Source organism: Montipora capricornis, chromosome 1 (assembly GCF_036669925.1).
Source record: "Montipora capricornis isolate CH-2021 chromosome 1, ASM3666992v2, whole genome shotgun sequence".
Taxonomy (NCBI): Eukaryota; Metazoa; Cnidaria; class Anthozoa; order Scleractinia; family Acroporidae; genus Montipora; species Montipora capricornis.
The window spans coordinates 36,925,913-36,941,018 of NC_090883.1; the positions used below are offsets into that span (position 1 = coordinate 36,925,913).

General features: G+C 39.0%; 2 protein-coding genes across 3 annotated transcripts in view; both read right to left on the reverse strand.

Moving 5' to 3' along the window:
* LOC138040793 (plexin domain-containing protein 1-like) overlaps window positions 1-5,580 on the reverse strand; it is a 32,978-nt gene extending 27,398 nt beyond the window's left edge. The window contains exon 1 of the mRNA XM_068886466.1: window positions 5,432-5,580. Within this exon, the coding sequence (XP_068742567.1) occupies window positions 5,432-5,498 (67 nt within the window). The 5' untranslated portion in view covers window positions 5,499-5,580. The remainder of the gene's footprint in view (window positions 1-5,431) is intronic.
* Window positions 1-15,106, reverse strand: part of LOC138041059 (plexin domain-containing protein 1-like) — a 170,497-nt gene that overhangs the window by 147,053 nt on the left and 8,338 nt on the right. The window lies entirely within an intron of this gene.

Consider the following 15,106-nt stretch of genomic DNA (forward strand, 5'->3'; position numbering starts at 1 on the left):
AGAAGAAGAGGAACACCTGGCGGCTGCACTCAAGGAAAGTACCACTTTCCGCAATGAGGCGCAAACTAATGCCAGTGAGAATATTGCCCAAACACTTTCTTTTGGTGAAAATGATAACGAGATTGAGCGAACTCAGGTTAACGATGCTGCAAATGCTCTGCTTAATCTGTCCGAACTGAAAAACCCAAAATAGTTTCTGGTCAATTACGAATATGGGGACACGAAATGTCTGTAAATTACCGACTAGAATCTTGTTGTGTTTTCAAAAGGAACGTACTTTGTAACTCTTGAGATTTTCACATAAATGTGTTGAAATTTGGATGCTGTAGCTAAAAAAGTGAAACGTGTTTTCACAGAAATACTAGCATTAAAATTTCATGTGATATTTGTACAACTGAACAAGTCATGCAGCGAAGCAGGTAAAGTAAACAAACAAGCGGCCGTCACGTCGGCAAACAAATCAACTGAGCAGAATGAACGCATAAAATACAATATTGCCTACATCATGTACATTTAATTGTATCCTTGATTACCTCACATTGCACGAACGAACAGCGCAAACGTTGCTTACAATAGCCAGCGACATGCTTTCAGAACCTACAGCCCGTGCTCTCTGTTGGGAAAAGTCGGCAAAGATTTCGAAAATGCAAACTATATTTCGGTCGCCAACGCGTGCAGCTGGGACAGTAAAACACTTTTTGCAGTTGAGAAATGAACTAATTAAAACAGCTACGATATAAACTTATAAAAACCGAACATGTCTTCAGTAGTTACGAGTTCTAACGCCTCGTAGATTGCTACATGAACGTTTTCCCGCAAGAGGCGTCCGAATTCTTCCCTCTTCAACACAGTTTTCATTTTATTGAAAACGTATTCTGCAACGTTGAATTCTGGTGAAAGGGACGGAGTATAAATGATTTGTGCTCCCATCTGCAATAACCATCTTTGCAAAATATTCCCAGTCTCGTATCGATGTGTGGGGCAGTTGTCAAGTATGATATAATCGCCAAATTCAATGGCGGGATTTCCGAGTGGAGTTGTGACTTGGCCAGCTACGGCCGGCAGGTTAGTTTTGCAGGTTGCAGGTTGAAATTTACTGTGACTGTTACATGAATAGCTAACCTTAGGCCTAATTAGGCCTAAAGAAACGTTTTTAGGCCTAAGGAGGCCTAAAGAAACGTTTTTAGGCCTAATTAGGCCTAAGGTTAGCTATTCATGTAACAGTCACAGTAAATTTCAACCTGCAACCTGCAACCTGCAAAACTAACCTGCCGAGCTACGGCAAAGAAATTAAGAAAATTTGTAGAATCTGAAGCTCCCTCCACAGTATTTGCGTAAAGTACTCCTTCCAGTCCACACAATAGGTTAAGTGTTACATTTGCGCCTTTCTTATTGCCAGAAATTACTTCAACCGCTGCTTCTCCTCTGAGAGAATTTCCATAAACGGGATTTCCTGTCCCAGTGTGAACACCAGCCTCGTCAAAGAACTTAAGTTTTTCTGGTGGCAAAGCACTCAGAGTATTTAGAAACTGCTGACAGTAAAGAGTGTTCGCAGGGGTAAATTTTTCCACAGATGCCTTTGTTAACCGCTTCCTAGTAAAAGGTCCCTAAGGCAACTTATTCCTGATAGCATTTCCAATCGCTGATACAGACGTTCCTCCGTCTAATGTGCAATAGTTTTCAAAGCACTTCTTTAATCGATTCATACGGAAGGGAAGGCTTCTCCTTTTTAAGAAATTCCATCAACTGTACGTCCTTAGCCTTAAGGTGTGAAAGATTACCTGATTTCTTCTTAGACGGTAAATGTTCACCAGTGGTGCAGAAATTTTGCCACAACTTTGAAACAAACTGATTTGAAACTCTAAACCGATCGGCAACATCGGAATATCTTCCAGGAAAGAATCCTGATGCCGGGTCTCCGCCTTCCGCTATAATGGAGTCTAAAATGTTTCCTCTTAAGCTTTCATCTATGGATTTCCCGCGAATTAGAGTTCGCCCTTTGCTATTTACAGAATACGCCATTGTTCAATCACGCACTGGAATGTGACCATATGGGTTCACCTTCTTGGTGGGACAAACAAAGCCACATGACCAAAATCGTTGACGTTTGGCGCCGAACTCAACGGCCACGCTTGTCTATGAATTCGCGGTCTACCTGTTTTGGTAATAACTATGCGAATTATTGAGCCAACGAAATGGGCACTGCTACATAACAATTCTCAAGATTAAGTATCTTAAAGTTTTGAATTGCCAGGCGTGATATCTAGTGACGTGTGAGTTTCAAGTCCAAATTCCCAGAAATATTTCCTTTCTTACATGATTTTCTGGAAATAATAACAGCTGCAACTATTTGATACCAAGGATGCAAGTGATTACTTAGGATTGCAGGCAAACTTCAGATTTTTCACCGAAGATTGCCAATGTACATGTCATTCTGGTTTTCTGTGAAAGTAAGTAAGTAATTTTATTTAAACACATATCGCATATGAGCGATAGCTCGTTTAAATGCAAAGGTGTCATAAAAATTACAGTGTGATAATTTAGATAATCTTACATGTACAAGTAATGAGTGAAAAATAAGAAATAAATATTAAAAGTGAATAAAAACCTATTACAATAATTAATAATTTAATAATAAATAATTTAATAAAAGAAAATAATCCGAAATTGTATCCTTACAGTTGCACTTTTGCAGAGCAAATTAAAGTGGTTAATGATTTGGAAGCCGGGAACGATAGGGAGAACGAATAAGGTAGTTCTTTTGTAGTAGTTGTTGAGGGGTTGATCATCCTCGGAGACCCAGGGGCAGATCGAGGAGGCAAGGGGAAGTCTAAAACAGCAAAAGAAAATGGCGACGAAGAAAAGCATAGTAGAGCGAGATTTTCTTCTTCGCCATTTTCTTTTGCCGTTTTAGACTTCCCCTTGCCTCCGCGATCTGCCCCTGGGTCTCCGAGGATGAGGGGTTGGTATGTTAGTTAATGCTTTTTACTGAGGAACTGTTATGTAAGATATTGTATTTCAGAACGATGAAATTTTCTTTACTATTAAAGCAATTATTTTTGTAATTTTTATGTAATAAGGCATCACTGTATACGCTGTTTTTTACAGTGGTCGCTTCGTTGGTTTCTTTCCTGTTGTTATAATCTTTCCAACGCTTTTTGCTGAAAATAAGAAAAAGACGAAGTCTTGACATGTTTAATAGTTTTCCCCTTGCATCTCAGATGAACACCGTAATAACTTAAGTTGTGTGGGCCCATTTCCCTTAATGAATATTTGTGCCGCAATTGTGGTATCATAATGGATCATGATTTGAAAAGTAACTTGCAATTAGGGAATGTATTTTAGATACACATAAGTCATTTCTTTCTGGCACCAGCTCTTAGAAAGCTTTTACAATGTGTTATACACACTTCCCCTGTTTGTTCATCGGCACACGCTTTTAGAACGAGGCAAACACACTCTCCCTTGTTTATTTGACAGTGCAGGCTCTGAGGTATACACACTTTCGCTTGACGGCACGGGTTCTTACAACGAAGCATACACACTTTCCCATGTTTGTTTGTCAGCGCAGGCTCTTCAGGAGGTAAACACACTTTCGCTTGACGGCACGGGTTCTTAGAACGAAGTATACACACTTTCCCTTGTTTGTTTGTCGGCACAGGCTCCGAGGTATACACACTTTCGCTTGTCGGCACAGGCTTTTAGAACGAGGCGTACACACTTTCCTTGCGTTCCTGTAAACCTTTGACGGCATGGGTTTTTAGAACGAGGCATACACACATTGTCTCGTTTGTTTTGGTATGCGCTTCAGTGTGTTCATGTTTATGGACAACAGCTCATTCACAAATTGGACCGTGATGCATACACAAATTGGCAGGCATATAAATTAGCAACAACATGCAATAGTCGAATCGACACGGGTCGTAAAAGCGTTTCACGAATCGTACGGATTGATCGATTCGTGGGGACAGCTGTGGGACGGTATTATCTAATGAGATGAATTTTTCTGTTGGACAGATCGTGTCTTTGGGTAGTTTCCGCATAAAAATCAGCGACATACTGTCACGATAACATGCAATACTCAAATGGAGACGGGTCGTAAGAGTGTTTCATGAATTGTACGGATCGTTCAATTTGTGGGGACAGCTGTGCAACGGTTTTATCTAATGAGATGCATTTTTCGGGTTGACAGATCCTGTCTTTGAGTAGTTGCCGCAAAAAAAAAGCGACATACTGCCACCATAACATGCAATAGGCGAATGGAGTCGGGTTAAAAAAGCGATTCACGAATCGTACGAATCGTTCGATTCGTGGGGACAGCTGTACAACGATTTTATCTAATGAGATGCATTTTCGTGTATTCCGGTTGTTTCACTTAGTGAGTGTTGGACATGCATGATTGACACTTGCATGGATCCGGAGTCTGATAAGAAATACTGGAATGTTAGAACATATTTATGTGCTCGATGCAAAAAAATAGTGCACACGCAAATTTGAAGGTCAAACAAGCTTTTTTCAAGCTTTTATAATATCTCAAGTGACCTTACGTTTGAGCTAAAAATGTGTTGTGTCCAACATTTATTAGGGAGTTTAAGATCTATGATGCGACGGCAACGAAAACGTCACAAATTTTGCACATTTAATGAGCAAAAACAATAGCTTTGCACGCTGTGCACGTGTATTTTTCATTTTTGTACATTTCTTTCACGTTTTCGGCAAATCTACGACGTGAAATGACCAATTCTCAAGTTTTACGGAGAACGTGAACAAAAGGCAGCGAATTTGAATTTTCTGTCGTAGATTCAATACCGCACCTCCTAATTCAGTTCCTGGGGAGTTACACTAGTTTTATAAGTTAGACAAGCCGACATAACGACGAAAAAGATTAATAAACCTGAACTGGCAATTTTAAATGACGTTTTCGTTACCGTCGCGTCGCAGATCTTAAAGTCCCTATTTTAATTTTTCTGACTGGAAGGAGACGGTCAAGCTTTCTGAGCCGGTCAAGCTTTCTGAGCTGTCAACCGGCCGGTTTTGAGAAGGCTGATATAATATGATGGGCCAGTATTTTACAGTTGTGTCATAATTAAGATTTAAGTGACACATTAAGTTCAAACTAAGCATTAACTTCATTTATTTATATAACATATAAGTGGTTTTCATGTTACGTAATAGCCGCCACCAAGTTGGCGGTAGAAAAGGAAAATACAATCAGCTCAATATTAAAGATCTTTAGTTCGTCCACCTGCCTTCTGAACTTTCCGAAATGAGAAGATGTTCCACATTTCTTCAATATATAAGTCACGAAAAAACCCACCCCTATAAAACCTGCTGTAAGACTTTGTTACCACCATGGCGATCAAAGATAAAGTTTGATCACTTGGAACAAACTTGATTGCTAAAATAAATTTCATGAGTTAAACTAGCTCACCTTCGCAATCCAGACAAAAACAAAAGGAAATAGCTCCAAAAAATAGCACCACAACATGGATCTTCATTTTCTTATCCAAGCCTATAAAGAAAGAAAAGGCATGCAATAACTGAGCCCTTGCTTGTTCGCCCGTTTAATACAACTTGTTATTCTTTATAAATAAATTTATCTCCTCATTAGAGCCACTGGTGCTTAGCAACATAAAAACAAAGAGAACATTACTCCACCAATCGCAAATACCATGAATAAATTTGCGTCCAAATAGCTGCATGCATATCGTAGTTGGCTTCAAATATGAAATGCTCTTGTTCTTGCCGTCATTTCAAAGGTATCATTCAATTGAAGTTTCTGGCAAATGAGAAGTTTTGGGGGTAACAAAAGAGGAAAACTTGAGGCAAGATTTCCGCACAGGTCCCTACTTCATTATGCATACACTCCTTTGTTTCAAGAAAACAATAGCGATAACAATAGACGTCCTTTGGGACTGTGGCGCTTTGTTCTTTCTTTTAGAAGTTTTTTTTCTAAGTCTATATGGACTTAAAAAAAGTCGGTCGAACTTCTGTCTGAACTACGGAAAATCGAACAGTTTTTCCTGCAATTTCGGCACTTTTCCTGCAATTTTACCCATTTTTCAGTTTTAGAATAAGCGCAAGAAGTGGAGTTTCAAGCAATCGTTGTAATAGGGTTCAGATTCGCAAACATAACAAACAAACCAAATAAAAGTACTGTCATAAGAAATTTAATGGCTACCTGCTCTTTTTATCGTGAAATTGTTCTTCCTGTCTGCTTAAAAATTCGCCGAGACACTGCAAAGTGTATATTTTCTTCCTTTCCTGTATTTAGGATCACGAACGGTGCATTTAGAGGGATTTTGCGATTTATCGCTCTTCGTAGAGATCGGCAATATGCTCAATGATACTTCCAAGTAAATAGCTTTGGTAGAGATCCATGGATGTTCCCCTATGAGGTATACTTCGTTTCACTCCCCATCATGTCTTTTCAATGCCCTGCTGTGGGCTCGTTTGTCTGGGTCGACGAAGTTTAGGCGATGGTTAACTGCGGTGAGATGATGTTAGCCCTTGTCTTGTAGGCAGTTGTAAACTTTCCAGTCACAGGTAGCTAGGGCTAATATTTTTTCAAGGAAGGTTTACGGTCAGAAAATTAATATATGTTCTGGCGGATTGAAGGCTATCCATTGCAGTTTTTTCTTGAGCATCGCGAAACAGATCCATCTCCCGATGCAGCACTTTGTCTTTGCCAACTGACTGCGTTTTCACACACGTTTTGGACACGGAAGACGAAAGTAAATTGTTTTCTTTGCACCACTCTATGCACAACTCTGGAAAGGCTATAAAGCAGGGACAATTTCCAAATGATTAAATCTTCCATTGCTGTGACCCTTTTACTTCGGTAGCCATCTTGATTATTACGAAGACACAAGTTTGCTTCAAAAGAAGGGAAATATGAAACGATTTTAATTGCAATGAACTCGTGCATGAAAGTTTCCCATGAAAGATGCACCAATCAGACTTTAAGCGTGGTATACTCTTCCACGCAGTGAACTTATAAGTGTGCCGCACGCACGGGGCATGAAGGAAAAGCAGGTCACAGTTCACAACAATACTGGAAAACCTGAGACTATCACAGGGACTAACCTTAAGCCTAAACAGTGCCTTTAGTCGTAATTAGGGTTACGGTTAGCATTATTAAAGGGATGGGTTGTTTCAAGAGTAGTAAAACAGGGATCTCTTAACGGTAACCTACAAGTGTCAGTTCGATTGTAGGTGCTCGGCGCGGCACGTGTATATAATTACGTATTATTGTTATGTAAATAGTCAGCCAGAATTCAAAATAAATATCATTTTCAAGGTGTGAATTAGCAACTTGACACGTTAGCTCAGTGGTAAAGAACAGGGACAAGTAATTCAGAGGTTTACAGTGGGTCGGAGTTCAAGGCAAGCTGCGTGTGACATATCATGGGATAAAATGGTAGAAAAAGCCGAGCGAGGTCTGGAAATAAAAACAAGACGAAGGGATAGAAAGAGGAAAGCTGAGACAAAAACGAATAACGGTGTGGGCGATGAAGGGGAAGAAGAGAGAGAGGGAGGGAGAGAAAAAATGAGATCCGTTTTTATTCATCCCGTAAGTACAAATTACCCATGTATATATTCAGTTTTCTTGGGTATGCGTATTGTTCTACAAAACAATAGCGCGAATGAATAATTAATTTATTCTGCATGCATAATGAAGTAGGGACCTGTACGGAAATCATTCCAAACTTGTTTCAAAAATAACGCTTACCGCGAAGCACCAGAAAGTACATTTCCCATTGGAAAGTTCCTGTCGCGTTGAAGTTTTTTTTTTTTTGTATTTTATTATTGTTTTTTAACATTTCCATATTGGAGTTACAGCACTTACAAAAACGAAGAAATTACAGCAATCACAAAAAAATATATGTATATACAGATTTGAGCTAACAAGTGGATGCTAACAACCACCCCCCACCCCCCACCCCCCAAAAGTTCCCCCTACATGATGCAGAAACACACACACATACACACACACCCACACCCACAATAGCGCTGTGTTAGAATATCGAAAAAGATATAAAAGCACGTTTCAATCTTCAACATCTTCAAAACCACTCTTACTCCATTTGATAGAGTGAGCTTGCCAATTATTGTTCCATTTAGCAATTTTGCTCTCTAATTGGTAGACAAACTTAATTCTTTGCAACAGAACGTAGAAAAGTGGTTTCAAATTGTTGGACCTACAATAATAAATGTACTGTTTTGCGATGAGGATAATATGATTTAATAAGAGGAAGCAATCTTTCCTTTGCCAGTCACCAAAAATTATATTTGCAGCAGATAGTGATTCAACTTTAATTTGTCTTCCACTACACCAAGCTATGAGTTCTTTCCACAGCAATGTAGTAAAATGGCAAGTCACAAAAAGATGTTCCAGGGATTCGTCCAACATACCACAAAAGGTGCACAATGAGGAGTCTATTTTGCCAATTTTTTTCAAAAACGTATTTGTCACTAAATACCTATTTAGAATTTTATATTGAAATTCTCGTGACTTTGTGTCTAAAGCGACTAGAAAGGGCAAACTATGAATTTCGTTCCAGTCCAAACAAACACCATTAAAGCTTTCATTACACTTTGAATGAGCTGTCGGTGGAGTAACAAAACCAGAGACCAACTCCCTATAAACCTTCTTAAAGGTCGCCTCAGTGATCGAGACCTCCTGGTTATTAAGCACAAGTTGAATTTGGTCCTGAATAACAAAAGGACTCTTGTTCAAGTATCCATTTATTTTCAGCGACTGTCGCCACGGTGCAGGGATTGCATCAACTAAGGACATCAAATCAAAAATATCTTTTGGAGAAAGATTCACCCGGCTTTGATTACATTGCGAAATAAATTGGTTTTTCTCTGTTACTAAATCGCCTATTTTGATTATTCCTTTACTAACCAAGCTTTGATTGAAGACTGATTTATTATTAATACGTTGAAGAAAAGGATTTTTTTGTCTCCAGCTGAAGCGTTTACATACCGGATTCCTCACACGCCAAATATCTACTAAATCGAAATTTAAACATATGTCTTGAATGTGTTTGACAGAATCTTTTTTTGTGGGATTACCCCCAGAACAGTCCAAATCAGGATCGATAGCAACATTAAAATCCCCACCTACTACAATTTTTTGCTCAGCGCTTGTATTTAATTCCTCTACCATTTTTTCTAAACCGCTGAAAAATTCGCATTGCTCTTGAACCTTATTTGGTGCATAAATATTGACCAATAAAAAGTCGGATCCCTGTACAGTGGCGTCAATCAAAATCTAACGACCGTTAGTGTCCAAAACGGACGATTTATACTCAAATTCCAGATCGTCTTTTATCAAAATCATTACCCCGCAACTGTGGTTAGTTCCATGTGAATAGAAACTCTTACCCTTGTATTGAGTATTCCAGATATCTTCCACCTCTTTCGTGCTATACGTTTCCTGGAGAAAAATAATGTCCGCCTTTTGCCGAGTCAACCACATAAACAAAGCTTTCCTCTTTATGGATGAACGAATCCCTCGAACATTTAAAGAGAGTAATTTAAAATCAACGTTATCTTTTGTGAAAGTGAAACATGAAGTAATTCTTCTCCAAGCTGGTTGAAACATGTATAATAAGTAAGTAACACGTAGCGCCTAACACAGAACAAAAACTACTTGATAAACACAAAAACAACACACATGTGAACAATGAACAAACACATGCATCCATACGCATTAAGAAGAGCAGCAGATATTCTATATCCATATGCCACCCTTGGGATATAAGGACCACCGTTGATTCTCAACAATATGCAAAGTTTACAAACCACACCCGCTATCAAAAATAAACATATAGCAAGCTCATTTAAATACTCAACACACCGTCAATATAAAGCTTATCTGGTTCTCGCTTATCAAAAAAAGCTACTTTGCTCTCGCTTTTTTCATTTTTAGCCATAATTTTTGTCTTCTTTCTCGTATTTCTTTAGGTAAATCCGCGTACACTTTCACCGTCTGGTGAACGCGTTTCACTGTCTGAGCTAGAACTCGTGCTTATTCTTGTTCGTTTAAGAGTTGTCGTACTCTTCTCGGCCATAAAAAACAGAAAGAGAGCTAACTTATGAGCGTCAAATTCACGGGAGCAGAGTGAAACACGTCTTCACTCCTCCATGGCCGACCCAGTCCCCCTCAGTCCCGTTGAAGTTGTTTGAAAGCCGAGACGCCTGCGAAAACAAGTATTTGTCCAGCGGTGGAATGAATATCAAATCATATTAGATGTTATATATGCCTCATAAATTGTACTATGTTGTCCACCTTTCACTGGAAACGTGAGCCTGTTGTAATAATAATAATAATAATAATAATAATAATAGTAATAATTAATAATAATAATAAGAAGAAGAAGAAGAAGAAGAAATAATTTTATTAAACCCTTCTCAAATTAAAAATTCAATACAAATTCAGCACTACTATAGTTAAAAAAAAAATGACTTCTTGGTAGTCTGGTGGTTTTCAACAAAGGAAATGTAAACAACTGTTTATAGACTAAAAAAAAGGAAAATTTCTATGTACATCCACTAGTAATAATAACAATAATAATAATAATAATAATAATAATTTTAATAATAATAATAATCGTCGCGGCTAATCGCCGTCGCAAAGTACAGCAACGACGCGTTTCAACAAGGTCGAACCGACAGCATACAATGGCTCCTCTGGCAGCCGCACTACGTTCCATATGTGACCTTGGAGCACAGCTTACAGCCAGCTGGAATCAGCTGTATGGTGCTTTTTGCTGAGGGGGGAAAAGCCGGAGAACCCGGAGAAAAACCCTCAAAGCAGAGAAGTGAACCAATACAAACTGAACCCACTCATAAACGTTTGGCAATTTGTTAAGACACAGAAGACAAATGATTCTAATTAAGGTCAAGTTAATAAGCTTGCGCATGTTGCTTGTGTTTATGACCAGAACGCGCGTACTGTCGAATGCTCGAGTTGTCGTCTGGCTTCAGTTGGAGAGGCCATGTTGAAATTACAAGTCCTCCCAAGACCGCGCTCTTTCTTATTCTTGGCAAAAAAAGGGGAAAGGATGGAATCACGGACAAAATCTTCTGTTAGCTGTCGCCTTTCTTTAGTCTATTGCTGTTTGCCCTCTAGATATCGTGATTTTACTGACAAGTTACAAAACGTTACATACAATTTTTGACAATGAAAAAAACCAGGAGCCCATAGGTCATGTGTTTCTGAAAAAAACTGAGGAACCTACAAACCGTATGCAAGCTTGGAAATTCAACATACACGAGATATCATTTCTCGTATACACTCCCTTTATTGCAAACAACTTTTAAGTTTATAGATTCACTTCTGTTACTCAGCTGGATTAGCTCTTTATTTATTCTGATAACTTTTACCTTGTAATTATTTGTTTTTAAAAAGTTGCGAGACGATAACACCTGAAAAAAATGCATGACGTTTCGACGTTATCGTCACGTCCGTAAGTCAGAAAGTGATAAAAACTATGACTTCTTATCACGTTTTTAAAGAGTGTCTCTTTGAAAGGTTCTCTAAACAAAAAAAAGGTAACAAGTTCTCTCGTTTCATACACTCTAAACAATTTATTGCAAAATTTTAGTTGGGGCATAACGGTAATACAGGGGTGGAGCAATGGTATGCTAATTTCCAAATACATTTATCATCCTGACTGTGTTGTACTCATCAGGTTTTTTCAAACCGCAAAGCAAAGGTTAAACCTCAAAAATCAATGCCTGATTTGATTTGATTTCTACGTTCCGTATCCCCAATTAGTGCTTCAGCGCTAGAAGACTTGACACTAAAATAAACTGTTCATTATCATTACTGCCACGGTCTTCAAAAGGGGCTAAGAAATGGGAAAATTGGTCACATTTTAGAACGGCTTTCAATTGAGTGTCGAAGTAATTTGCGAATTGCTTTGGGTCATGATTACTTCACTCAGTGATTGGTTCAAATTTCTCGCGCCACTTTTTAAACCAATCAGAAGTGAAACCAAAACTCATCGTGGCTCGCGCGTGCACATTTTCCCACGCTTTGTGTAGGCCAGGCGTTATTACTCCCAGTTTTGATTGGTTTACCGGATTGTCTCCATCCTTTTTGATTGGCCAAAGTAATTACTTTCGTTTTAGTTTTACGACACTCGATTGAAACCTCTGCGCTCTACAGCAAGTAATTTTATGATGTTGCCTTCTGAACAGAACCAATATTGCTTGGTACAATTTCTGCATGGTAATTTCCTTTTTCATGCAACTTTCAAGCAAAATTTCCGAAATATTTGGTGAAAAAGTAAGATGTCCTACACACCAAAAAAATGGTCTTCATTTTTCAATACATCCTGAAAAATATTATAAGTTTTTCATACCAAACTTACATTTTTCTTCAACGAAAAAAATGTGGAAATCCATCTTAAAAAATCCACATTTCATAAAACAGTACATATCAAACGAAGCAAAAAAACCCCTTGAATATTATGTACCTTAAGGCTCTGTCCAACCCTAGATATAAAACGTCGTACAAGATTATATGACTCTTGTTAAAAATTATGATTTCATTTTTTCTGGTGAAAAATACGAAATTATTCTATTTCAAGGCATCCTACAAAAGTACAGTTTCTATACCAACAAAATTACAGTAGTCCTAAAACTTTGATCTTCTCATCACAATATGGAAAAAAGGGGGAAATTTTGGCAGTACAGACTGATATTCAACTTGAATATAATAAGTTGTCGGGCCGATCACATCATTCAATGGCCGTCAGCTGCATCAATCAGAGCTTGAAGAAAATTTGTGTTGTTGGCACTTAATCGGAGAAACAAGTACGTGAAGATAACATCAGCTTTTGGAATTGATCTTGCTGCAGATTGGCTGAGAAGATGGTGCCATCATAGAGCCGTTTCATTACCGATATTTTGATTTCTACATGCTGAAAAATAATAAGTGAGACTTGCTTGCTCGAAAGTGCTTTCTCGCACCTACAGTAGCACTGCCTGCCTATGTCTGGTTTGCAATATACTGGCACACATGACTGTCTTCGTCTGTTGTGGTTGGCCCAAATAATTATTCAAGATGTTTAAGTCTTGGGGCACTCAATGGAGTACAGAAAACTATAAACTGTTCGTAAAAGAACAGAAAGAAGTAAGCGCGAGATACAACTGAATTCCTTCATTTCCCAAGATATGGTATGAATTACCAGCGAGAAATTTGACAGCAAGGTTAAAAACTTCAAGGGAAGTTTGTGTGTTTGGTGCAACAATTCCACGCTCTTTGGAAATCCCCACTTCACAACACTTCGGCTTTGATATCGGACGGTGCTACATCACCAGCTTTTCCAACGCCAACAGAACTACGTTTCAACAATTCTCTTGGACGTCGAGAAATCTGAAATGACAGGTTATCATTTTTCCATTTAGTCATTGCCCGTCCTGTTTTTGATGACAACTGAAAATAACCGGAAATGGATGAAGAAGATCAGCTCTAAAACGATCATTGGCAAAAACTAGCTATTTAATGTAAAATGTTTTTCCCTGGAGCGGCTAAATTGCAGAATACCCCGGGACTTTTTCTTATTTACGCGTAGCCGGCTACGCGGCTACGCGAGGCCGGCTACGGGGAGTGGCTACGCGTGGCTACGCGTAGCTACTAATTTAAATTGGCGATTACGGAATATGTCAACTGAAGAAAACTAGAAAGCGAAATCTGGTAACACGCGTAGCCGGCTACGGAGAGTGGCTACGCGTGGCTGCGCGTGGCTACGCGTGGCTACGCGTGGCTGCGCGTGGCTACGCGTAGCTACTCATTTAAATTGGTGATCACGGAATGTGTCAACTAAAGAAAACTAGAAAGCGAAATTTGGTAACGAATATGGACGAGTATAGTTCCTCCGGCCACAGAGAGGAATGTGCCAAAGTCATGTTGTTCTATGCCATAATTTTGATTTATCCCATAGCCTTACATTTCGTTTCGGTAAATCAGACTAAACTACAGAATACAGAGCCACTTACGGTTACATATTAGATAGAACGACTCGGCGGCCCGCCAGTCAAGAAGAATGAGTGTATGCGGCTCAACGGCTCGCCAGTCGAGAAGAATGAGTCCGTGCCCGGGGGTGGGACTCCCATATGAAACAGACGGGGATGCTCGTCGGAAATTTTGAATTTAACCCCTAAAGGAGACCAATCTAGGCGTGGCTTAAGCAAATTTTGACCCCTAAAAGAGACCGTTTAAAAACACAAAAATACGACACGCAATGAGTTTTAATGATAAAAAGGCATAATCATCGAATGCTTTTATCTAAAAAGAAAATGTAAAAGGAAATTTGACTTCTGTTTCTCTTCGCGTAATTCTGCGTTACTTCGCGGAACCCTAAACGAGACCTTGGTGGCATAAAATATTGGCGCTTTGCCCGGAACACCCTAAGCGAGACCAAAATCCAAAATTTACACCCCTAAGCGAGACGACGAGCATCCCCGTCTGTTTCATATGGGAGTCCCCCCCGGGAGTCCGTGGCTAGTCACTTACGGCCTAAGCAGTCTTAGCTCTCATTTTACGGTTCGGTTAATTACACTTTTTACGACATCGTTTGAAGAATATAGCCTGCGTTTACTGATTAAGCCTAAGCGCTTGTTTCAGTGATTAGATCGAAGCACTCTTTAAAATTTTAGCTTTCAATTTACGGTTTGGTCAACTACACTTTTTATGAGATCGTCTGAAGAATATAGCACTAGCTCGTTTACTGATTAAGCCTAAGCGCTTGTTTCAGTGATTAGGTGGAAGCACTCTGTAAAATAAGTTTTAGCTTTCAATTTACGGTTTGGTTAACTACACTTTTTATGAGATCGTCTGAAGAATATAGCACTTGTTTACTGATTAAGCCTAAGCGCTTGTTTCAGTGATTAAGTCGAAGCACTCTTTTAACATTTTAGCTTTCAGTTTGCGATTTGGTTAACCACACTTTTTATGAAATCGTTTGAAGAATATAGCACTCGTTTACTGATTTAGCCTAAGCGCTTGTTTTATTGATTAGATCGAAGCACTCGTTTAAAATATTAGCTTTCACTTTGCGGTTTGGTCAACTACACTTTTTATGAG